Source organism: Pseudorasbora parva, chromosome 6, assembly GCF_024679245.1.
Source record: "Pseudorasbora parva isolate DD20220531a chromosome 6, ASM2467924v1, whole genome shotgun sequence".
NCBI classification, from domain to species: domain Eukaryota; kingdom Metazoa; phylum Chordata; class Actinopteri; order Cypriniformes; family Gobionidae; genus Pseudorasbora; species Pseudorasbora parva.
Window position 1 is genome coordinate 19,604,248 of NC_090177.1, and position 25,962 is coordinate 19,630,209.

The window sequence follows — 25,962 nt, forward strand, 5'->3', positions numbered from 1 at the left end:
AGTTTGACGCATTGAACAGACTTCTAACTGCTTTGTTTATGTTTATGTCATTTAAATCTGGAAGGTACTTTGGGAGTAACCGTTGAGGACTTCAATAAAGTGTAAAAATGAGCTGTTTAGATATCCCTTATCCCTGAATGATCTGAACATCCGTCTAAAACTGTTTCTGGTGTTAGTCGCTGAGATGAAATCAGCAGGGTGTCAGGTGTTCACTTCGTGAGTCTCACCATTGAGGAAATTGCGTTGGCTCTCCAGTATTTGGCTCACGTCGCTGACCCAAGCCTTGCAGATTTCCAGCGACAAGGAGTGCAAGACAAATCGCACCGTGCTACCATCAGCACCCCGAGATGTCAGGGCAAAGCGATTAGGGTCACCGTCTACACACGCCTCCACACCCAGGCAACTTATCTGAAAGGAGAAGCTATGTTAACACATGCAAACAATACGCAGACCTATTGTGGAAACCTTACAAGATAACTTCCTCTAATGAGGTAACTCACCTTAATACTGTTTTTAAAAACATATCCTGGTAAAGAAAATCCTTTTTTCCTGTCTATTGGCTCGCTGAAGATGACAAGCTGTTCAAATAGGAAGACTCGCCTCTCCTTAGCGCGGGAAAGTAAGCTGCTGTCCTGTTCTGTGACTGTGAACGTGTCTTGCTGGAGAAGTTTTCCTTGTGCCGTGATCTTCCCCTGAAAAAGAAAGAAAATGTTGTTTTAGGGCAGGGGTTTTAAAATATTTCAAATATGATGATCCCCTTTCTAAAATATAAACAGAACTCTCTTGCAGACCCCGGTTTGCAAAGCCCAGCTTTAGGGGATCAGTATTTCCACAGAACGACAGCTTTAAACCACAGACTGAGTCTGGCGCCATACCTCAAAGCCTTGCAGCCGACCCACGTTCATCATGTCATTGCAGCGCTTCGGAACAAAACACATCACCTCCACTGCTTTCTGTAAGAGGGAGAGAATGCAATGTGTGGAAACAGACCTCAAATCTTTACTAAAGCCTATAAGAAAAGTACAGTATTACTGATTTCTGACTCAAACTGACAAAGGGAAGAAAAAAGGACACACTGTCAGGGTCAAGGAATCACACAATGTTCCTTAGTGGGATTATGTGTTTCTTCTGGTCTTGAGAAATAAAACTTGCATAATAATTATGGTGTCTGAGTGACTCATACCTCCAGCTCTTCAGTGTCCATCCCAGCCTTTGTGTAGTACTTGAGGAAATCCTGTCGCGAGACACACAGCGTGAGCTCTAGAATGCTATATTTTTAGTTTCAGAGTCTAATTGTACTAATGGCTTTTTGTGTGTGGAAACCTATTAAGTGTAATACTTAAGTATTTAAGTATTAATTAAGTATTAAGTAATAATACTTCACATTGTCTGAAGTAAGCTGGAAAATACCTGAACTTGAGAAGAAATGTATGTGGGTGATTCTACTCTTACAAAGCGGCCGTGAACCTTTGAGATTTCAGTTAGATTTTACAGTATGACAGTTGGCATCATTTGAATATTATTCTTTCATAAAAAGAACTTAATACGTTTTGACTAGTAACAGGTCTGTGGTGTCACTGTGACAAGTGTTAACACCAAAGGCATCAGGATACAAAAAAATACTACTCCTAAAGCAGTAATTGCGGGCAGAACCAGGGCAGAATATAAAAATATTCTACAGCTAAAAAGTTTGGGGTCAGAAAAGATTTACAAAAAAGAAAATTAATAGTTTAATTCTGCAAGGACACATTTAATTAATTAAAAGTATGGGTAAAGACATTCTGAAAAAATGTATCACTGTTTCCATGAAAACATTAAGCTGCAAAACTGTTTGTCACTTTAATACTATTTCTCAAGCACCAAATTCGCATATTAGAATGATTTCTGAAGGATCATATGGAACTGAAGACTGGAGTTATGATGCTGAAAATACATCTGTGCCATCACAGGATTTAAAAAAAACAAAAAACAAATCTTAACCCCAAACTTTTGAATGGTAGTGTAAAACAGAACCTTAAAGCATTGTTTGATTATATAATAGAATATAGAATACAGAAAATTAAAATGTAATTTTAAATTTAAGTGGACAATGTAGAAAGTGTGGGCAATCTTTCCTCTACTTGATCTTAAAATCAAATACATATCCATTAATATTTTGATAATAATTTGATGTTTTACTTTTATTTATGATGGTGGAATTAATTTGACATGGTCCCCAAAAATCCCAGTAGAATAAGCCATGAGTGCAACAGATCGTGTGTAATGTGTGTTTGTGTGCGTCTGTGTGTTGCACTCGGTTTCACCTTTAGTAGCAGCTGGTACTTCATGATCCTCTGCACAGGTTTGATGAGCAGGTCATTCAGCTGCAGCCTGTGACCCAGCTGCTGTTTCAGTTCCTGCACACAAACACACACAAATATTCACCTGATTGACTGATTCCTTTACGCACAAACAGAGAAAACCAATGTTCTGTATATTGTTCGATAATACTACCCATCCCATACTATTTTATCTATACTACCGAATGCAGTATAAAAAGCATAAACACCTAGATGAGCTACAATGAGACACAATGTAATGCACTACAATTTTTAAAATCTTTTCTTGGTACGTCATGTGATCTGACTGCCAAGTTAATACCAAACTTTTTTTTGGTAATTTATTTTTTTTTTAAAGAAAGAAAAAATAAGATAGCTAGACAACATTTACTGAATTAAGCACGCAACACTGTGGTTATGAAACAAAAATCTGTCAACTATTATAGAAAACATGCATTATTTACAGTAGGTAGTATGAAGTACATACAATGCAGTGTGGATTAAGCATCGGTTTACAGGTATTCCATTCCAAACATAACCAAGCACTCTCCTTGATCCATTATTCCATAATATCCTGCAGTCTTCATCTATATAAAACCTAAAGTAAAACCTCTAAATGTTTTGGCACAGTGCTGAGAAGAATCCATTAAGTGTCAAACTTTCGATCAAGCCTTTCCCTGTTTTTGTCTGTTCCAAGAATTAATGGGTCAGTCAAGGCCTTCATGTAAACGGAGCGATTATTACACACACACACACACACACACACACACACACACACACACACACACACACACACACACACACACACACACACACACAGTGCAAATGGAAAGAGAGTCTGCCGTGAGATATTTACACTGATGTGCCTGTATGGCCAAAACACTCCCTCGTGCTTAACCTGTGTCTTTGAGGACTCTACTAGAGCGTGTATGCATGTGTTTGTGTGCTTGCTTTTCACATGCACTTACCTCAAAGTAGGTCTCAATGTATTCTGACACGATGTGCTCAGACTTAGGTTTGTTCTGGCAATATACCACGTACATGTGAAGCCGTCTTTCCTGTAGTTTGTGCAAACAGAGAGGACAGTGTGAATTAGCTAAGTGTATTGTTACACAGTGAACCCAAAAAAGTATATGCAAAGCTTTGTGCACTATTGTGCAGTCATGTTGAAACAGGAAGGGGCAATCCCCAACTGTTCCCACAATGTTGGGAGCATCAAACCTAACCCAAGTCCAAAACATCCTTAATGCTAAAGCATTAAGAGTTTCTCTCAATGGAAGTAAGGGGCCAAGCCCATCCCCTGAAAAACAACACCACACCACAATCCCCCCTCCATCAAACTTTGCACTTGGTACAATGTAGTCAGGCAAGTGTTGTTCTCCTGGCAACCACCAAACCAAGACCTGTTCATCGGATTGTGTGATTTGTCACTCTAGAGAGCACATCTCCAATGCTCTAGAGTCCAGTGGCAGTGTGCTTTACACCACTACATCCGACACTTTTTATTTGCCATTGTTGATGTAAGGCTTGAAGCTCTCTACACTGTGTTCTTGAGATAATCTGAAGGTCACAAGAAGTTTGGAGGTCTGTAGCTTTTGACTACTTGAGAAAGTTGGCGACTTCTGCGCACTGTGAACCTAAGCATGTGCTGACCCAGTGTGATTTTTCGTGGCTGTTGTTCCCAATTGCTTCCACTTTGTTATAATACCACTAACAGTTGACCGTGGAATATTTAGTAACAAGGAAATTTCATGAATGGATCACGGTACCACGCTTGAATTCACAGAGCTCCTGAGAGTGACCCATTGTTTAACAAATTGTAGAAGCAGTCTGCATGCCTAGGTGCTTGATTTTATACACCTGTGGCCATGGAAGTGATTGCAACACCTGAATTCAATGATTTGGAGGAGTGTCCAATATACGGTGTACAATATATAGTGTCCCAATATTTTTGGCAAGTGTATTTATTAAAAAGTTGGTAAATTGGCCACTGTTGGTAGCTTATCTAGTCAAAAAAATATTTCCTCATCCCATCCCGTAAATGCAGCTAGATAGAGACATGAGGCAGCAGTGGACATGTATCATGACAGAGGTGATTCAATGGAAACTTTTAAGCTGCTGAAAGTGTTTAAATAAGTTTGAAACAGACTGTCTGCAGTATAAGAGTAGTGTGATGTGATGGCATAAAGAGAGATTACAAAACACTGATGTAGGAGAGTGAGCAGAAGGCCATGTATAATTCAGTCCAATTATCCTCAGTGTAATCAGAGCCCCATTCTCTCTCGCTGCATTCAGGTAGTAGGATATTAAAATTGGACACTACCTCTCACACACCCACATACACACAAATACAAATAAAAACACTCTACACACAGACTGAGTTGCCAGGAGACAGACCAATTGGATAGATGTTAAAGCATGAATGGTTCTGACAACAGACAGTAAGAGTAACAGTAAAAGCTTTACATGGACCATGTGACTTAACTCCATACAAAATGAATTTCTTTAATAAGCATTTTTGTCGTTTTACAGTAAAAAAACAAAACGATGAACAATATTTTTAAAGTATTTATTATAAGTTTGTTATTTTTTAAACTGATATAGTTTAAAAATATAAAAATAGATGTAATTGACTTAAAAGTTTAACACCAAATGAAGGATTTCGCAACCCATCATCTTAATTTATCTGCGTTACGCATCATTGACTGGAAGTTGGGAAGTCCTGACATAACTTCAGTGTCTCACAACTTTGTAATGTACTGTATGAGTTAAAAGAGGGGGTGAGAGCAGAGGCCGAGGAAATTCGAGAGCGTGAGATATGGGCCGGGGGGTGGGGGGGTGTTGTGAAAGGAAAAAAGAAAAGTCTGGGGACTGGACAAAAAGGGAGCCTGGCCCTTACTCACCCTCCATTACTACAGTTTCTCATTACCAGCCGATTTCCCACTACGCTTGTTTCTTAGTTTGACTCAACCTTTAGATTTGTGTTATAAGTTTCTTTATTCCCCTCAAGCCTTTTTAAGTTACCCAAAGGGCTTAGCCTCATTAAACGGTATAAAGGCAAATGCTGGCAGACACCAATTTGAAAACTAACTCAGTGCTTTTCATTTTAGCAAAACGCTTTGATTCACCACCAAAACTTATATCACAGCATGTGGCAGCTTTAAACAAATTACTGCTACGGTGAAGTACTTCCACAACTGTAAATCTGCAAGTTTCAGTCTTTCACATGTACGCCCGTGGGCGCCAGGAATTGAGTTGTTTCTTCTTGGCGAGTTATTTATGTGTGTCTGTCCATAGTGTAGGACTGCACTCCAGAAATAGACTCTGTGTGTAAAGCAGCAATGTTATCAAAGGACATAGCCGTGCTTCTTTGTTTTTCCCGCCTCTTTTTCTCTTGTGGTGGTGAGACAATGGACATGCAAGCAAATACACAGTCTTAAATGGGCTGTATCAGTGGATGATGGGAGGATAAATGGGGTGTTAAAATTGGTGTGTGTGTTAAGAACCTCTGTGTTTTCTCAGCTCTGTTTACTCGAAGTGTGAGAGGAAGTTCTGCACAGTCTTGCTAGCCACAGACAGACAGAGGAAAGCAAGAATAGTATAGACTTACATGTTTGATAAAAAGTTGGGCCAGTCGTTCAGGCTCGGCCACACATTTCTCCAGCTCACCCAGGAAATAACTGAGATCAAAACAGATGAAATATCAGGCATACAGTTCACCATAAGTAATCAGCTGGACCATATGGAATCTGTATGCATGCACTAAGTTTCAGAGATTTTCCCCATAAAAATCAGTTTAGAAAACACAAAAAAGAACAGTTGAGACAGTTAAGGAATATACTGAAAATTTTGTCAGATTCATGATATGCAAACACACACTCACTCTTTATGCCAGTCGTAGATCTGATGAATATTCCCAAACACTATTTTGTCTTTTCCCTTCATGTCTTCTGGAACTCCTTTAGCATTCATAGAGGCCATGTAGCCCTGCAAAGACAGAACATGATGAACTTCCACAGCTCATGACCCATAAAAACACTTTTATTATTAAATCCGAGGCATTTCAACTGTGATAAAATATCACCCTCATAAAACTTTTTTTTTTAGATCATCATATTCCAAATATTTTCAATCCCGGCACCATTATTTTGATTTATACTCTGATCAGTATTACAGCTGAGAGTAATTCAGGTCAGCTGATGCATCAAATCTAATTCTGCGATGATTAAATGCTCTGAAATGCATTCAAATCATTCTAAGATTACAGGAACATTGATAGTGTTCCATAACAGAGTTGATCAAATCCACAAGTGATTTGTTAATAGATATTTTTCTCCCACCCCCCAAAGAAGCTCACCTCCACAATAAGTCCTAGATCAGCTACATACAGCTTTTCTGTCTCTATCAATTCTTTCAGAACATACCTGCAGAATAGAAGAAGTCAGCTTTCATTCAATACATTAACAACAGCCTATCTGACAGCTAAAAATATATGCTGTGAGTAATATAGGGTGTAAAATTAGAAGAGTTCTGACTTGCGCAGCATATTAATAATCAAGGAGCTATACAGTATATGGGTTTTATGAAGGGCCTGTTTTATGTTTTATGCAGGTAGCTTTGTTTTGGAACATGGTAGCTGGTTTCTAGTTCCAAATGTGACCTGTTATTATTATGGCCATTATGGTTAAGAAGAAGTTGTGATCTGAGCTGTTCGTTAGCTGGTTTAAGATGATACTTAGCTAGTCTTTAGCTGGTTAAGATGGTCCTTAGCTGGTCCAAGTTGGTTATTAGTTAATCTAAAAAAATCATTACCTGGGGCTAGTTGCATAAACTTAGCCTCTATGTTAAGACTGTGTCTTAAGCACTAATTTGTCCAACTAGGAATTACTCAAAATGTAAACAGTCTTACTTTTCTAATTCAAATTGAACCGATCTACCATTTCATGTGCCTGATTTTAAAAAGTTAGGTCAAGTCTTAAAGAAAAAAATCTGATGACTTACTTTTAAGACTAGTCTAAAAGGTTTATGCAACCGCCCACTGGACTAAGCTTTTCTTTAGCTGGTTTCTAGCTGGTTAAGACAGGCAAAAAGCTACCGCCATAAGCTATTAAACCAATGTTGGTCGTTGTTTTTTTAGCTGGTCTAAGGTGGCAATAGTGAGTCCAATTTTGTCATTAGTTGATCTAAGATTAAGTTAGATGGTCCAACTTGGTCCTGATCCTCCAGCTACAATGATCTAAAAACCAGTCTGAACACTTTAAGCTGTTATGACCAGCCTGCCAGTCTGCCAGCTTAAAGCAGTTAATAAACCACCAACTGGTTTAAACTGGATTTCCCATCAGGGATGACGTACTGGTGTGCTGATGAACATCTGATGTCTGCTCTGTTAAATTTTGCAATTTAAATCTCAAAGTAATACAGCATTAAAAAGATCTACATTAAGCATGTCTGTTACATAAGTTGTCTAAAATAAGAATTTCTTAGGTTACATAACTCAAGTTGCAAATGAAGAAGATTTCACACACACATGCTTTTTTCTAAGGCACTCTTCCGATCCTCTTCGCTGTCTATGGTGGCAGATGATTGGCTGGAGTTGTCATCCATCACCACGGAGCCATTGTCGTCAGCCTGTAGAGTGGTGCACTGGGTGATCTGCAGACACAGAGGGGATAACTGTGAATAAGAGACGAGACGTAATGCTGAAATGTTATTCACTTCGGGGATGGCTGCAGGGACAGAGAGGAATAATACAGAGGAGAGAGAGCGGGTGGGAAGATACGAGCTGTTGTAATAGCTCAGGTTGCCTAGGTGACAGGAAAGGAGCATGCTGGGTCTGCTGGTGACAGTGACTGAATGATAACAGGAATTCAGCGCTTACCAATAACCATGACACCACAGAGACAAGAGTAGATTATCTACCCTGAATCTCAATGCTACTGACCCCATGAAGTCATAAGATTCTCATAGAAACTCAAGTCAAATTGTTTTGGTTGATATTGACCATTGTTTGAGCGGAGGATAGATGTGCAGACAGCCCTGCAAGTCGTTCAACGTTTTGAGACGGAAAGAGGAAGTCTGAAGACGTCCTGCCTTTGTTAATGTGTTTGTTAACCACATCAGAGGTAAAACTAGGACATAAACTATGCTATAAATCTTAACACTTTGTCACGTCCCAGTTTTTAAGTCATGCTTCCCAAAACAATTTCAAAAGTAACTTGTTCCACACCATTTTTGCTACCGACACGAATGATAACAACTCCTGCAACCTGTTGTGAAGAGATGTTTATTACAATTGACTTAAAATGAGATTGCACTGTGCAACCGCATCTTTGTGCTAAAAATAACTATCTTATTATCTATCCTCATATTTTTTTATACTGGGTAGTCGATTTTTCTATTGCATAACCTTACAGCTAACCTTGGTGCATTTTCAGATTGTCATTAAAGGACAGTTCACACAAAAATGAACAGTTATCATTTACTTCTGCAGCAACAAACGAAAATATTATGAATAATGTTGGTAACCAAATAGTTTTAGTGACCATTGATTTCCATTGTGTGGACCAAAAAAAAAAGAAGAGACATTTCGCAATATATCTCAACACAAGAATGTCATATAGGTTGGAACAATTTTGTTATTAAAGGGCACCTATTATGCCCCTTTTTACAAGATGTATTATCAATCTCAGGTGTCTCAAGTGTGTGTCTGTTAAGTTTCAGTTTCCAAATTCCTAACAGATCATTTAATATACAATTTTGAAAATGCCAATTTCAGGGGTTTGAGAAAAAAAATAGCTTGTCTCCTTTAAATGCAAATGAGCTGCTTCTCCTCGCCACAGAGGGCGGAGCCTTCACAGCTTGTGAACACGAATGAAAACTGAAACATGATACATCTGTTTGGTTTTGAGGATCATATGCAGACACGTGACGTGACAGTGCATTTCTTCATCATCAAGAAATGTAATCTGCATGCATTTTAAAGCCTTATCACTCTCAACTTGAGCACACACACCTGACACATGCACACAGAGAGCCGGATGTCGGTGTGTCCATGAGTATTAAACTACTAGACTAGTTGTCTTTCATCTGTTATTGTGATTAAACTTTCAAATACACACAAGGTTATGTCAGAAACACACAAAGTTCACATGAAAACAGTTGGTTATGTCTGTGCATGTATGCAGCAAGTACAGAAATCTCATGTGTATATTAGATCTGTGTATTAAAGTGAAAGCAGTGTAATCAGTACCTACTGCTATATATGCTGTTAATATGAATCAAACAACAAGAGAATAGCATACAGTGACTCAAGTGTACAACAATAGACATATTCTCCTTTTGCTTGTTTCTACAAACAAGCAAAAAAGCAATTACACCCATTTATCTTTCTCTCGTTTCTTAACTGCACTTAAGGCAAAATAAGATCTGCCCTTTAACCAAAGCTGTTTAGCTGCTTGGTTAACGTCACAGTCACCTATAGAGCATCACTTTATCTTCATTCTCATGACCCCAGTTTCTCACTATCTTTCTGCGTGTATTGTGAGAAAACACAATACACACTTTCCACTATAACGTCACACATCCTCCTCAAAACAAGGATTCCTATGCACAGACCTTGTGATGGATAGAACATCTCCATCCATCTATTCTGATATCACTTTTTTCAGTTTGTTTATTTATTAGAGCTTTACAAAGGACTTCCTTTGCTTATGAGGGTGTTATTGTGTTGTGTGTGAGAGAAATGTGACAGTCTATTCAGAAACAATGTGGATTACAATTAACGGAAGTTCCTTGCATCATTTGATCATTTACTCACTCGTGTCGTTCCAAATACGTGTGATTTTTGGTTGTGCGTAAAAAAACATAAAAAACATATTTTTAATAATATTCTCTGGTTGCTCTTTTACATTCAATTACGATTTACTAAAGATTTCAAATAGGATACAAAGCACCATAAATTCCAAGTCTTCTAAGGCCATACAATTGCTCTCAGAGAGAGAGACTGAAATTTAAAGGTGTCATGAACTGGCTTCTTATACGAACCGCGCGCACACACACACGTCAAGTTGAGACTCGAGAGATAACAGATCAAGAAAGTTATATTCCGAGATACATCGGCCTGCCGGGCTTTGCGAGCCCTTGCCCATGCGTGTCTGAGTCCAGCGTACTAAAGGTATGTTTTGTTAGACACGCACATATAAGCAAAACGATCTATAACAATGCAATACTATCACATATAAAAACACGTTTTACTCACATAAGTGTGTTGCACCTTTCTGTCAGGTCCAAATCCAGCATCGACCAGAGATTTTTTTTTTACAAATGATTCCGCAGTGAAATGAAGTGAATATGTCTTCCCCATGTGAGCTGGAACTTCATTAAAAATAAAGTTCAACCACACATTCCTAATATTAGGATCCGAAAGAAGCTTATGCAGCGACTGTGTTCTTCCACAATCAGGAATAGTGCAATAACTTGCGATCTGCCTCAGCATGTTTATTGTTGTTGACCACGTCGAGCCAATCACCTCCATAAGTCGGTGGGCAAGGCTACTGGATTAGACGCGCTGTAGAGACGATGTTTCTTGGAGACGTCACGCAATGATGTAAGTATGAAGCACAGGACCGTTTTCTGGGCCTGGTGTCTATAAAAGCTTTTCTTTGACTAACAAGGAAGTTTTCTTAGAGGATATTCTTTTATTACAATGACCTTTTATATATCAAAAGCTCAAGGGAAAGTTGATTTGTCAATTCATCACCCCTTTAAGTCATAACTCACTGAAAAAGTAACTGATTTGAAATACTTTTATAATGAACTTCATATTCATGATGAATATTATATGTATGTACACAACCATTCAAGATGCTGGGGACGGTAAGATTTTTAAAATGTTTCTTAAAGGAGTCTCTTATGCTTCATTTATTTGATTACAAATGCAGTAAAAACTGTAATATTTTAAATATTGTGTTTTCTTTTTTAATATGTTTTCAAATCTAATTTATTTTTGTAATGGCAAAGCTAAAATGGATAGTCTTCAGTGTCATTATAATATTCTGATTTGGTGCTCAATGAACATTTCTTATTTTTATCAGGTTTGAAATCAGTTGTGCAGTTTAACATTGTTGTGGAAACCTTGAACAGTATTTATTTGAAATATAATGTTGTGTAATAATGTAAAACTGTCTCTTTTAACCAATGTTGAAGAAAAGAAGAAAAGTATTCATTTCATTAAAAAAATGTATCAAATAAACCCCAAACCTTTAAAATAATGGGGATATTATGTTGTATTGGTCCATTAATCTGCGTTACACCCTACAATTTGCTGATGTGTGCGTGCTGTCAAGCCTTTTGGAGTATTATATTATTACCCTGTTGTGATGTTTTCTGGTGTGGGGTGGTGTTTGTGTGTTTTAGAGCAGTGCGATCACTCCTGCCTGGCTCGTAGGACTACTCAGATCATTTCCAGATGTTTTTTGGCACAGCCTGCAGGAGAACCCCCACTCTTGCACTTTCCCATTTTTTTATCCTCACCCAGAAGCCCGTAGTCTTTACTCGGACCTTTAATAAAAAACTGAGATCATATTGGTTGTTTTTTTTTTTTACAGGAAATTGTTAAAGTTAGCTTGAGCAAATGGATGTAATCCAAGCTTCTTTTTATGTAGGGTACACACAGACTCACATTACAGTTATATCATCAGTGGTTCCTCGCTCAAACTGCTATGTCAGATCTGCATTTGTGTGGGGAATAAAACAAAAACAGCGAGTTTGATAAACATATGCTGCGTTCCTCAGTCCAGGAGACAGGCCGGATCCATGGAGCGCTTACATATTCATTCAGGAATTTTCCATTAGCCAACAAATAATAAACTCACGCTGGATCCCCACAGCAAATGTTTCTGTGTCAGGTACAAAGCGGGCTGTCAGCTGAGCTGAATCAGACAGAAATGAATATGATTTAAACGAAAACCTCAGCCTCTCCATGGAGAGAGACAGGAAGTCAGAGAGTAACAAGAGCAACAAGAGCTTGAAGAGAAACACCAATACCTAACCCCAATACACACAGCAGAATGTTTGTCTTTTTTTCCAGTAAAAATATATTTAAATATCTATATAAGAAAAAGAAAAGTGCAGCTACTTAAGGGGTAACTTGCCCCAAAAAGAAAATTCTCCCATTATTTACCCTCACATTTTTCCAAACCCGAAATACATTTGTTTATCAAATGAAGAAGGGCCCTTTTTAAAGGGGTCCTTGGTTGGACTTTTTTCACTTTTTTTTATTTTAATTAGTGTGTAATGTTGCTGTTTGAGCATAAACAGCATTTGCCAAGTTACGACGCTCAAAGTTTAATGCAAAGGAAGAAATTTTCTTTTACAGAAATCACTTTTTAAGGACTACAACTAACGGCTGGTAGGGACAACAACAAGGTTCTTCCCCAGGTTTGTGACATCACAAACCCTAAAATGTTCATAAACCCTGCCCCTGTAAACACGCAACAAAGGGGATGAGGCCATGTTGGGCTGCTTCAGAGAAAAGGAATAGTTGTTGTAGCACATTTAGGAGTCTGCGGTCACATTCGTCTTTTCACATTTATTAAAATACGTAACACAAATGCCACAGCATGTGATAAAATCAAGATGATAACATATGTTATAACCGTAATTAAACTGAACTATCCCTGTTCTGTCTTCATGCATTATATATTATCTGGCTCTGAAGGCATCTTACAACAGTTCCCACATGAGCGATTTATAGATTATCATGACAGAATATTCTAATCGATGACTTGAAGATAGTTAACTCCACATCAGCAACATAAATTCATCAACTAACCATGTTGCATTCCACATGTTGCCACTTTTTCATCTTTCCATCATTGTCCGACTCCAGTTTGCACATTTTCAGTGCGTGTCTGCGGGAGGTAATCAGAGCTGCTAAAATGAGCTCTTAAAGCTCCACCCTCTTCTAGAAAGGGGTCCAGAAGCAGCAGCTCATTGACATTTAAAAGGACAAACACAAAACCAGTGCTGATGGTTTAATTTATTTTTTTACTTAAATTGTTATGCTAATATAGACTACCATTAAAGTTAAGGGTCAATACTTTTATTCAAGAAAACACAATCAATTGATCAAAAATGACATTAAAGACATTTAGATTAAAGTGCCTATTTTAAATAAATGCGGATCTTTTCAGCTTTCTATTTATACAAAAATCCTGAAAATGTATTGTTGTTTCCAGAAAAATATTAAGCAGCACAACATTAATAATAAAACAAATGTTTCTTAAGCACCAAATCAGCATATTAAAATGATTTCTGAGGATCATGTGACACTAAAGACTGGAGTGATGATATTGAAAATTCAGCTTTGATATCACAGGAATAAATTACATTTTAAAATATATTAAAATAGAAAAACAGTTTTACTGTATATTTGATCAATTAAATGCAGCCTTGATGAGCATAAAGACTCCTTTCAAAAACATTACAGCAGAAAAATGCATTAAAATAGAAAATACATATTATAAAATAGATAGTTACGGTCCTTGATTATAATAGTTTGAGCTTCGTTCAAAGCCGCTGTAAATTACTCTAAAAACATACTTCTGTGACCGCATTACATCCGTATTACTCTGCTACTGTATCTGTGTGTTGGAGAGTCTCTGTTCCTTGGCAAACATTCTGCTTCTGAAGAAATACCACATCTTAGCGATAGAATAATATTTTTACATTTATGGTATTTAATGTAATAGCATTACATATTTGTGTTCCGTGTGTTTATTTAATGAAACCTTGCCAGGTATGTGGAATAACCATTTTATAAAAGCAATACGCCTGTGAAGTTGTGATTTATAAGGAATTTAGAACCACTAATAGAGGTTTTAGGTGCTCTGCGTCATGCCTAACCGCCCCTTAGCTGTTCTAAATTCACTGTAAACTACGGCTTCTTGGGGCTTATTGCTTCAATATAACCCAACATAACAACAGAAAAAGAAGTGTGTTTAATCAATGTGTGTTGTCACTCTTAATGGTTCAACCTGTAGAGAGCCTGGCAACAAATGACCCATCAGTCAAATGACCATCTGGCCTCTCTCACATTCAGCGTGGATACTAACACATTGAATCTCTGTTAAAACTAACAAACAAAAAAACTAATTCAATCTTACAACCTCCTTTCTTGTTTTCTCTTTTCATTATTCATTCTTACTAAGAGACTTTTGATGGACGGTGTAAAGTCTGATGTTCAAAGCTTTTATTTGAGACACATATAGCAAGCTAACAAGATCCTTGATCACACCTACAGTGACCCCAAAAAGCATCTATACTAAGGCACCTGAATCAAATTCTTTAAGCATCAAACTTAGAGAAAAAGCGCATGTATACTTTTTAAGCAAAACATTTGATTAAATAAATTACGGTTCCAAAAAATTATACAAAATTAATCCAATAGTCAGAGTCTGGCAACCTGGCTTACCTGTGTATGTCCTAGTGTAGTGGATCCCTGTGGAGAGTCTGACTGGAAGCTGTAGGACTGCAGGATACCTGGATCGCAGTCGCTGAGAGCAGGTAGACCATCTCTCCACTCCTGCACAAACAAACACACATGCAATACTGCTTTAAAACAACCAGTAACCACATCCTTCACAGTCTTTTACACACATCAATACTCAGGTCAAAATAAAGCTGACCCATAATTCCTCTCTCTGTGCGAATATGATGTGCGGGTGTGTTACAAGGTCCTAGCGATTAAAGGTCACATTGAATAGTTCTTTCGGACAGAGGGGAACCACAGGGCTGTAGTGAGCAGTTGGCTGCACGGTGTGGTGCAATTCACACAACGTTATGAAAAACAGAGACATCTGTACCATGTTGTGATGTATAACTGCACTGCAAAAAAATGCTTTTCTTACTTAGTATTTTTGTCTTGTTTCTAGTCCAAACATCTTAAAATTCTTAAAACAAGAAGTATTTACTAGACAAGCAAAAGTATTTGTCTTGTTTTGGGGACAAATAACTCAAAATTAAGATCTTAAAACAAGATTATTTTGCTTACCCCACTGGCAAATTATTCTGCTTATTTTAAGCAAAACATCTCTTAAAAAACAAGACAATAATTTTTACGTGTCTAGTAAATGTTTCTTAATGTAAGAATTTTTAGAAATTTTGACTAGAAACAAGAACAAAATACTAAGCAATAAAAGCATTTTTGTAGTGTGAGTGAAATGACTTATGAACAGGAAAAAATGTATGGTGGGAATTGATTGGATCCTTTGATCATTTGGTTTGCTATTGCTGTGATATCATGTAAGTGACAGGTTGTGTTGTTCTCGCAAGACAGAGGTTAAAGGGTTAGTTCACCCAAAAATGAAATTCATGTCGTTTATGACTCATGATTCAAAGATTCAAGGATTCAAAGATGACAAAGATTCGAACGGTTATGAATCAGCATATCGATTCATGATTCGTATAAAACTGCCAAAATTATGAAATCACATGACTTTGGCGATCCAAATCATGAATCGATTCACTGATTCATAAACATTTGAATCTTTGTTTGAGGATTAAAAACAAACACGGAAGAGAAGACAATGCTGAATAAAGTCGTTTTTGTTATTTTGGGACCAAAATGTATTTTCGATGCTTCAAAAGATTCTACCTAACTCACAGTTGGACTACTTTGATAATGTTTTAATTACCTTTCTGGTCCTTCTGGAAAGGGACAGTATAGTGTGCATGCATTTTCAATTGAGAGGCAGAAATCTCTCGGACTAAATATAAAATATCTTAAACTGTGTTCCGAAGATGAACGGAGGTCTTACGCCGCATTCACACGGGGCGTAGGCGTTAACGCTTCCCATTTACTTTGAATGGGGGACATCATCCGTTGCCGAACTGAATTGTGGGTTCCGTCGCGTCGCTTCACTTGTGTTGCAAGTGGCAGAAGTCGAAGATTTCTCAACTTTTCAAGCGCCAGCGCAGGCGTCATCCAATCAGATTGCCGCATGCAAATATCCTTGAGCAGGCGCTAGCCAATTGCGTTCATTACTGCTCCGTGAACCATTCAGACGCAGCTCCCGGACCAGTACGTGAAATTCTTCCCACTGTCGGGCTTTGAACAGCTTTGAGCACCTGTGCAGTGCACTGACAACAAGTACAGGGGCAATCGCATTCGCACATACAACAAAATCGGCATCCATTTATTCTCATAGACTAGCTGCCAAAAAAGGCGTTTTTTTGTGTTGTGTTGTGGTCCAAGCGGCAAGTAAGTTTTGATTGGCTGTTGTCACGATGACGATCGCTTCAGCACCAAGCTTCAGCCACGCCCTCCGTCAAGCGTTAACTCCTACGCCCCGTGTGAACACACCGTTACGGGTGTGGAACGACATTAGGGTGAGTCATTAATGACATAAATTTCATTATTGGGTGAACTAACCTTTTAAGTTATTTTGAGTATGAGGGCACATGAATAAATAAAAAAAATTATGTGCACTGATAAATTATTTATAATAAACACTGCAACATTCCATAAAAAAGAATGGCCAATTCTGATTTCATGGTGACTTCATACAGAATACAGCTTGATACCGATTATGAAAAATATTGAGTGAAAACATCCCACATCACAACATTTTCCTCACCAGCTCTTTGTCTATAACTGGCAAGATGGTGAACTGCTCCTCTGTTGTTTGCGGGTTGCCCAGGTCTTGGCTGCTCCTAGTGGGTGGAGGTGGGGGATTTCCCTCCAGTTTACGGACTTGCCGATCTCCCTTGGCCGTTCCAGTCGCCCCGGCACTTAGCTTACGCACCGGATTGGTCAGCCACTTCTTCAGGGTGCTGACAGAGCGACGGGAGCCAGGGGAGTTTGGGGCCGAACTGCCCGAAGCCTGGGGCGGCAGAGAGGCCACCGAGGTTGAGATACTGCCCTCACTGCCAGCGGCTGAGTATGAGTCTGTACAGACAGAGAGAGTCAAGAGAGAGAGGGAAGAGGAATTAAGTTGGGAATAACCATCTGAGAGAACGACAGCCAGGGAAAACAAAATAAATCTGCCTTATATATAAACACACTCTACATAAACACACTATAACACTAAATATGGCTCATAGCTGAGACATTGTGAAGAATTTTTCCCATCTCAGACTTCTATCTAGTTTCTTCAAATATGGCCACTTTTGACCCTGTGGACTTACAGCATGTAAAAACACAACCATTAAAATGTTTGGGGTCTGTAAAATTATTTAACGTTTTTAAAATATGTCTCTTATGCTCACAGATCCTGCATTTATTTGATCAAAAATGTAAAAACAGTAATATTGTGAAATAGCATTACAGTTTTCTATTGTAATATATTTTAAAATATAATTTATTCCTGTGATGACAAAGCTGAATTTTCAGCAGCATTACTCCAGTCTTCAGTGTCATATGATCCTTCACAAATTATTCTAATATGCTGATTTGGTGCTTTATTGCTGTCCATGTTGCTAATTAATATTTTTGTAAAACCTATGATACTCTAATAATTTTTTTAACCAAAAATAACCATATTGTATCTAATTTTTACAATTCACAAATTTGGTATATGCATCACAGGGAAAGGGTTTTCATGAACATTTTTACTATATTGTCATCTCCACATCAAACTATACTGTTTTTAATATCATTCTAGTGGAAATGATAGTGGTGACAGGCTTGTTACTCTCCCTTTGTCCTGCTAAGGCTAATTTCATATCTAGTTTTAAATAACCCAAATACACACAATTAGGGGTGAATTCAGCCTTTTGTATTCAACTCACGGAAAAAACGTAACTGACATGATGTAGGACGTAACATATTGAACTGTAAGAGGCATTACACTTTCTTCGTAAGTTGAATACAGAAGGCGGAATCTGGCGATATTCTAATAATGACCTTAAATATTCTTATACAGTTTTACATAGTTAAAGTCAAACATGCAACTGTTGTAAATTGTCCAAAACCATGAAAATTCATTACGAAATACCTGTTTATTTCAATTTGATATCGCATTGACACTACAGTTCTTAGTTCAGAGTAACAAAAACCATATGCATCACATTAAAGATTTCATACACCCAAAATAACTAATCACATGTAGTTGAGGCAATATACATTGATAATGACACACTTGACTTTATTCAAAAATCTTTTTGTTTAAGTGCGAGTGAATCTAAAGAGCAAATATTTGCTAACAGAGTGATGAATGGCTCTAGTTCATTGAAAAACTTTTGGAATGTAATATCCAAATTACTAACCCTCTCATTCTGAATAATATATATTCGTCAACACTAGTATAAGGGTATAAGAACAAATGTGCACATGCGCCTGTTGTAAGTACAGAAATGTATTGCAAGAACCTTTAAGTACTCCATCATTGCTGAATGCATTTGTGTTAGTATATGACCGGGGCAGACAGGCCTCGTGCCACACATCCCAGTTAGTGTTAATCACATGAGGACTACTTAAACTGGCAGATTTTGAGAAGCTACATTGGTTAGCCAAGTTGTCGTGTGACCCTGGAGAGCTAAATATAGACCCCGCCCCAAAGTCGAGGCTCAAGCTGAGACTGCGGTGCTGGTGTCAGAGGGACCCTGGGAAAAGAACAGAGGGGGATGTGCACAGGAAGCACACTTTAATCCTCGTCCACAGGAAGGTCACCAACTTTTTTTGTTCTCTCTCCACGTTGTGCCTCACGCCCCCCACTACTCTCTTCCTGACCCAGAACAGTGGCTGTCTGAGGTTATCAGGAGCAGAAAAGACAGGCTTCACATGTTTCAGTCTCTTGCCAGTCTAATCTAGCCCCTGTTTGACCCCCTGATTCAGCCAAACACTGCCTGACAGGATGGCACACGCACACAAACACACACTGTTGTGCCCAATATGTCAGTCAATATTAGTACCTGCTACATAACCTTGATAAACTGGTATTTTCTATAGGTAATTATGAAATTAAGCTTTATTTTCCTTTAATTATGACATACTGAAAACAGTAAAAAGCTTTAATATAATCATAAATTAGAAATGTGACTTGCATTGATTTTGTTTGGCGTCAGTATGATTTCAGCAAAAAATAATAATAAAACAAATCAAAACAAACTATCTAAAAAAAGATTCTTATTTTTTTTGTTTATTGTGTTTATTGTGCATTGCAAATCAAGCCAATATTTTTTTTTCTTTCAGAACTTTTAGAGCCTCGGACAGACTCACTCTCAAAACAAAAAAATAACTGCAAGAAACGGTTTCACGTGATACTTTTTTTGCAAGTGCTTCAAAGTGTTTTGTGTGTGTTTTTGTGAAATATCAGGACAAAAATGTGTATAAATGTGTATATGTTCCCTTTCAAAATGCGTATAAATCCCACAGAGAGAGTTTTTTTTGAAAAAGTAAAAATGCACAATGTTTCCTGTGATGGGTAGGTTTAGGGGGAGGGGCAGTGTAGGGGGACAGAATATAGTTTGTACGGTATAAAAACCATTATGTCTATGGAGAGTCCCCACAAAGATAGTGAACGAGACGTGTGTGTGTGTCCAATTATTTATATGGATGGGATCAACAGGTGACGATGGATGTTAAATTGGTCCGTTACCAAAAAAGAGCAAGCGAAACATTTTCTAACACAAACCAAAACAAACTTGAGAGCAAATAGGGGGGAAAATATAGATTTTTTAAGGATTCACAATCCATTCTCAAAATAACTCCCTAATAGACTCATCAACCCCCCCCCCCCCCCCCCCCCAAAAAAATGTTGCATTAGAATGGGCATTATTTGTCTGGGGCACACCAGGAATAATTAACATATATAATGTAACATCAGCTGTTAATATGGCCTGGGGGTCTCTCAGACCCAAACAGAACACAAGGGTTAATGTAGAGGTCCAACTAATTTAACTTAATTTAACTAATTTAATGTTTTGTGTAGCAAAACTGACCTAGACTTTTTGCTGATACACAGAGAAACAACCCCTGTCGAGAACTAATCCACAAACTTTCCACTTTCATTGGGGAATAATCAGTGAAATAATGGCACTGACCTCAACCCAAATGGAATTCGGCAGAACCTAAAGTGGAGGGATTATAACTCTTATTGCTGGCTAAACAGCAGGGCAAAGCTGCTTTCCTGATACTGTGCTGCTGTGTGCTCGGAGGGGGGCAGCTCTCTGTGTGAACAACATGCCAGACTTTTCCTCCTGTCTCCCCACACGGGGCACAAAAGACAGGAATGGTTTCATTCCACACTCAGTATGGATCCGACGGATTAAGAAAGAGTGGCGGTTATGAAAAAGCAAAACTTAATTCATTACCCTTTTTTGTTTTTTTTTAACAGGGAACTGAATGTTATCAGGAACTAAAGGCTGTTGGGAACCGGCAGCCACTGCTTACCATATCCTACACAAATCAGCGGTGACACCCACATGAAACAATAAGTCATCCATCACTATATCCCACATGCAGATTAAAACTTGTGTAACGTGATGCAATGCAACAAAGTAGAGCTGCACAATCAATCATTAAAAGATGGCAATCTCGATTCAAATACCCACATGCTGAAAGTGCAAGTTTGAAATTGACTTGTGAAGGTCACTTTGCGTTAGTAGGCATATGCCAAAAACAGCAACAATACCCACAACATAGAGGGGTTTACAATAGATGTTGTCTTATTTGCAACATGGAAATGTGTAGCTGCCCTAATGAACTGCATCTTCTGAGGTAGCGGCAGAAACGTAGGAGGCCTGTATGAGCATCTTTATTCTGCAATACTCTCTGCGCCGGTTTCAAAACATGCCTCCATCAGGTTGTCATTTTCTGCTCGGCCGGCACTTTGCAACAACACAATTGTTTCTGCAGTGTCTTTCAGCATGTTTCCTTTAACAACGTCTGACGTTTACGTTTGACGTGGCGTTAGAAGGTCACATAAACCAAGCAAAATGATCGATATGATACGGATATGCACAAAAAACGGATTTGGACTGACAGTCTGAATGTAGCCTTGGTACTTCAAATAACAATTGTATCGATTACTTTGTTACGCTACTAGGAGGCAACAAGTAGTGTTGGGAGGTCTGCGTAACAAAACCATCAATTTTGCTATTCAAAACTAGACCAATCGAATTCTGGTTGGCGCGTGGGGGGTTTCCCAGGTAAATAACGTAAAAGTTGGGGGCTGGGGTAGTTGTTGGAAATCGCTTCAACCTGAGGACTAAAAAAACAACCCGCAGCAACAGTGTTAAAGTACCCAATTCCACAGAAAACAATGGAAACAAAGTGATTTTTTTTTAAATTTGTCATTAAGAATTCAAGATACGTGTTCAAAAACAATCCACGAATGAAACAAGTGAAGTATTTATGAATCATTCCTTCAAACTGATTTTTTTATATAATTCATTCAAATGAACAAAACAATTATAAATAGACTGTAGCAATTCATATATTGTCAGGTTATTTTGTTTAGTTGTCTGTTAGAAATTTCAAATCTATTTGATATTTTCAGAAGCATGCAGCTTTACAACAAAGCACACAAATGTTTTTTTGAAAAACTGTAACATACACCATGTGCAGCAAGACTGAAATTGCAGGAAGAGATGCTCCATTTTCATTGCTGGTAAACAGAGGGGCTGAATTGATTGGAAAGCTGTAAAGCTATGCTTAAGTGCTGGTGATGTACGGAGAGAGATCCTCTTAATATGGCACTGACTGAGTGCTCAACACATTAGAAAGGATTTTCTAAACTCTTAATAGCTATCTGCAGTGAAGGAGAAACTAGAGAGAATACATAAGATGCCTTTATGCAATATCCTTTAAACCTGTATCTGTGTGCTGTAATTAAACAATTCACCCTGTAAGGGTTTTTCCTCCAGAATATACAGTACATTTTTCACAAGAAAAATGACAAATGATGTCTTAATTAAATATTTCAGTTGTTTCTCCAATATGATATTAAATTGAGTGTTTCAAAAAGATCCAAGTAATCTCTCTCTACTAGAGAGTCAGAGATGCCAGCAATTTCACAAACTGTTTTCAGAGTTGGCAAGATGTCAAAGTCTTCTAATTTGACTAATAAAATTTCTAATTAATTTCTTCCAAAGCCAAATTATCTAAGTATGCTAATATTAAAGATATTTCTACACAATTGTTTTTTTTTAATTTAAAATGTCACATCTGAGACAGCTTGATACTTAGAGCTGTGTTGTATAAAAATCTAAAACTTTTGAAATAGTTTTGGTAAAATAATGAAAAATTGAAATGTACATATTTCCGTTAGTTGCCAGTTAATTAGGTTTGAGTACTAAAATGACCCCCCAAAAAACATACCAAACAACCATTACTATTACTAAACAACTATTTCTAACAAAATGACAAAAAAAAAACCTAAAATTAAAATGCAAACTGAAAATATAAACAGTATATAAATGTTAAAATAACTGACTATGCCTGGCATTAGGATGTGTTTTTGTCCATCGCATCACATGTAGATGAAGGAGACACATTCCCGTTTACACCTGATATCAAACCTGGTTTACACCTCTTTTGTCCACTTTCAACCACTTCTGTTATGTTTTGCTTTACTCAGGGGGAGGATCTATGTATGCACTGTAAAAAAATATTTAGAAAAAAAGTTACCTGGTTGCCTTAAAATTTTGAGTTCATTGAAATTAAAATTGAGTTAATACAAACAACATTTTTTGAGATTCGGCAACCTTTATTAAAATATTATTAAAAGATTTTGTAAGCATATTGGGTAATTGTGTGTGTTGTATTTGTGATGACGCAGAGAAACATGCTAAATAGTGCTATTTTCATGATTTATCACATTTTTTATGTGGTTCAGATACAATAATATTTTGAGTTTCTATTTATTAAACAAATTTCCTTCATTATATAAACTCAAATTTTTAATTTCAATAAACTCACAATTTTAAGGCAACCAGTTTACTTACTTTTTTAAAGGACAACTCCGGTGAGAAATGAACCTAGGGGTAATTAACAGATGGTTACCGAGTAGATCGTTCTCTGGGATGCGTTTTAATGAAAATCGAATGTAAAGAGTTTTATCTTTAAAAACAGATTAGCTTATAACTCTATGGGGCACAGGGTAGACACAGGGAGGTAAAATTAAATCGCTAGTTAATACCACTAACAAGGCTCAAAATAGCCTCACACTAACACGGTAGCATAATGAGGGTCCCTACATGCAAACCGAAGCATTGAGAACTTTGTAAGTGTACAAACAGTTTAATAAGAAGATACTTTATAAACATAGTCCCTTACGCGTTCACGGACAGGCACCATCTTGAAAAAAAACTGTCTCGACTAATCGAGCCACGAGCGCTGTTCTAAGTGAGCTGGTCGATAGGAATTAAGTTTGTGAAATGTAATAACATGGACATTTTTTTATTTATTTATTTATTTTCTCTGTTGTGTTCAGTGTTTTCTTTCGGAAACAACGGACCATATGAGATTCCAAGTCACAGTTCATCACTTAGCAGAGCGCTCGTGGCTCGATGAGTCGAGACTGTTTTCCAAGATGGCGCCTGTCCGTGAACGCGTAATGTACTATGTTTATAAAGTGTCTTTTTATTAAACTGTTTGTACTCTTACAAAATTCTCAATGCTTCGGTTTGCATGTAGGGACCCTCATTATGCTACTGTGTCAGTATGAGGCTATTTTGAGCCTTGTTAGTGGTATTAACTAGCGATTTAATTTCACTACTGTGTGCCCCATAGACTAGTGTTATAAGCTAATCTGTTTTTAAAGATAAACTCTTTACATTCGATTTCCATGAAAACGTATCCGAGAGAACGATCTACTCTGTAACCATCTGTTAATTTCCCCTAGGTTCATTTCTCACCGGAGTTGTCCTTTAAGTTAAACCAACAAATACCAACACACAATTTTTACAGTGTGGTTAAATATATGTTTTTTTTCCAGATCTTTTGATGTAATGGACACCACAAGCTCATGCAATTTTACATAACAATGGGAAATAATACTGAGACCATCAGCTTTCGTTTCTGTTCTGATAGCCGCAAGACCATGCCGAACGCGTTGAGTGCGTGTTAGAAATCAGGAATGGCGATAGAATATTGTGCTTGGCACGTTTTTCATCTTTAAACCAAAATTGGTTCTCAAGCTGACAAAGTTTAAATCCCATCTGGCTATAGCGTGCTTTCCATAATGTTTTTGCAGTATGTCAGTAGGCGGTCTTTTGTGGCTGTTCGAATACATTTGACCACATGACCGTTTACGAAAGCGATCGGGTAAAATGTGTTTTCATCTCCCTCTGAAAGTGGTAAAAGTGGACAAGCTCAAAATGTTTCAGAACCCGTACTTATCCTCGTCCACTTGTGTCCCAAATGAAGGGGCCCCGCACATGATGTGCAAGGGAAAAAAAGTAAATTGTGCGCACAATTTACCAATTTGTTCCCTTGATTTGTTAAATTGTGCGGCCAATTTACTACTTCATTCCCTCAACTTACGAAACCGTCCACCCTATTTTACGAATTTTTTCCCTCAATTTATAAATCCTGAGCACGATAGCGAATTAGTAAATTTTGCGCACAATTTAGCCTAGTAGTTTTTCCTGCATGTCATGTGTGGGGCTTCGTAGTAAACAGTGCCTTAGACATGACTGAGAAACCAGACCTTTTGATTCTGAAAAAAAAAAAAACGTTTCTGGGTTACTAAACTGAGTATTTATTTTAATACTGGTCATAAATTATAAAAAGGTAATAAGGAGACGGACATTTATAATGAATGGCCATTGATATTACAACCTTTATTGTTATGAAATCTAATCTAAATGAGGAGTGGGATCACAACAGAAGCCAAAGCCTAAACCCAAGCCGTAACTATTAACTGCTTAAATAATCAATCCGATTTACTGAACAGAAAGTAGATACAATGTGAATTCTCTAACGTATTAATATGGGCAGAGAAACAGGCCTAATGGGTTTTTGGAATTCCCAGACCTCAGGGCTACTGAACGGCCTTTTAGTACACAAAAAGTACCTGCTGTTTTGTGCATACGGCAGAGAGCCACTGGCCCCTGAAATGCCAGTCTCCATCGTCGGAAACCTCTTCAGCAAAATGAGTGCCTACACAACACATTAACTGTACAAGACGGAAACGAGATCGTGCAGTGAAAACAACCCAGCACGAAACAACCCAGACTGAATGGTTATCTAAGGTTGGCTCAGTTGGACGGAAGAAAACAGAATTCCCCACAGCCCCCTGCTAGCAGGCCCGACCATCATTTCTGGAGAGCATGTGTTTCAGCTCAGAGCGGCCGGTGGGCTGTTTCATCGGCACTCAGCAACAAAATCAACATGAAAGCGCGAGTGGGGGGTGAGTGTAAGGGGATCTGAGATGGAGAGATGAATGGACAGAGGAGAGCAGGGGCTCAAAATAGGAGGGAAGGGAAAAGGTCTTGAACAAACACAAGCTTAAGGCACAGTGGATACAGGAAGAGACTGAGAAAGAAAAACTAACATGTCGTATAGCTTATAGAAAACAGGCTGTAAAGAAGACAGCAAAAATAATTCTATGTAACTCAGCGCCATTGTTGCAGGGATCTGTATGTTATGGAAAGGGCTTGCTGTTTGCAAGAGTCTGATTTCATGTGGCATGTGTCTGAC

General features: G+C 37.9%; 1 protein-coding gene across 5 annotated transcripts in view; it reads right to left on the reverse strand.

Annotated features, from left to right (window-relative positions):
- arhgef25a (Rho guanine nucleotide exchange factor (GEF) 25a) overlaps positions 1–25,962 on the reverse strand; it is a 103,687-nt gene that overhangs the window by 7,736 nt on the left and 69,989 nt on the right. For all 5 annotated transcript variants that reach the window (XM_067446020.1, XM_067446017.1, XM_067446021.1 and 2 more), the window contains 12 exons: positions 16,955–17,265; positions 14,791–14,901; positions 7,846–7,970; positions 6,676–6,742; positions 6,202–6,305; positions 5,929–5,998; positions 3,287–3,376; positions 2,304–2,396; positions 1,184–1,234; positions 876–953; positions 501–692; positions 228–408 (listed from right to left, as the gene is read on the reverse strand). In XM_067446020.1, coding sequence (XP_067302121.1) covers positions 228–408; positions 501–692; positions 876–953; positions 1,184–1,234; positions 2,304–2,396; positions 3,287–3,376; positions 5,929–5,998; positions 6,202–6,305; positions 6,676–6,742; positions 7,846–7,970; positions 14,791–14,901; positions 16,955–17,265 — 1,473 coding nt within the window. The remainder of the gene's footprint in view (positions 1–227; positions 409–500; positions 693–875; positions 954–1,183; positions 1,235–2,303; positions 2,397–3,286; positions 3,377–5,928; positions 5,999–6,201; positions 6,306–6,675; positions 6,743–7,845; positions 7,971–14,790; positions 14,902–16,954; positions 17,266–25,962) is intronic.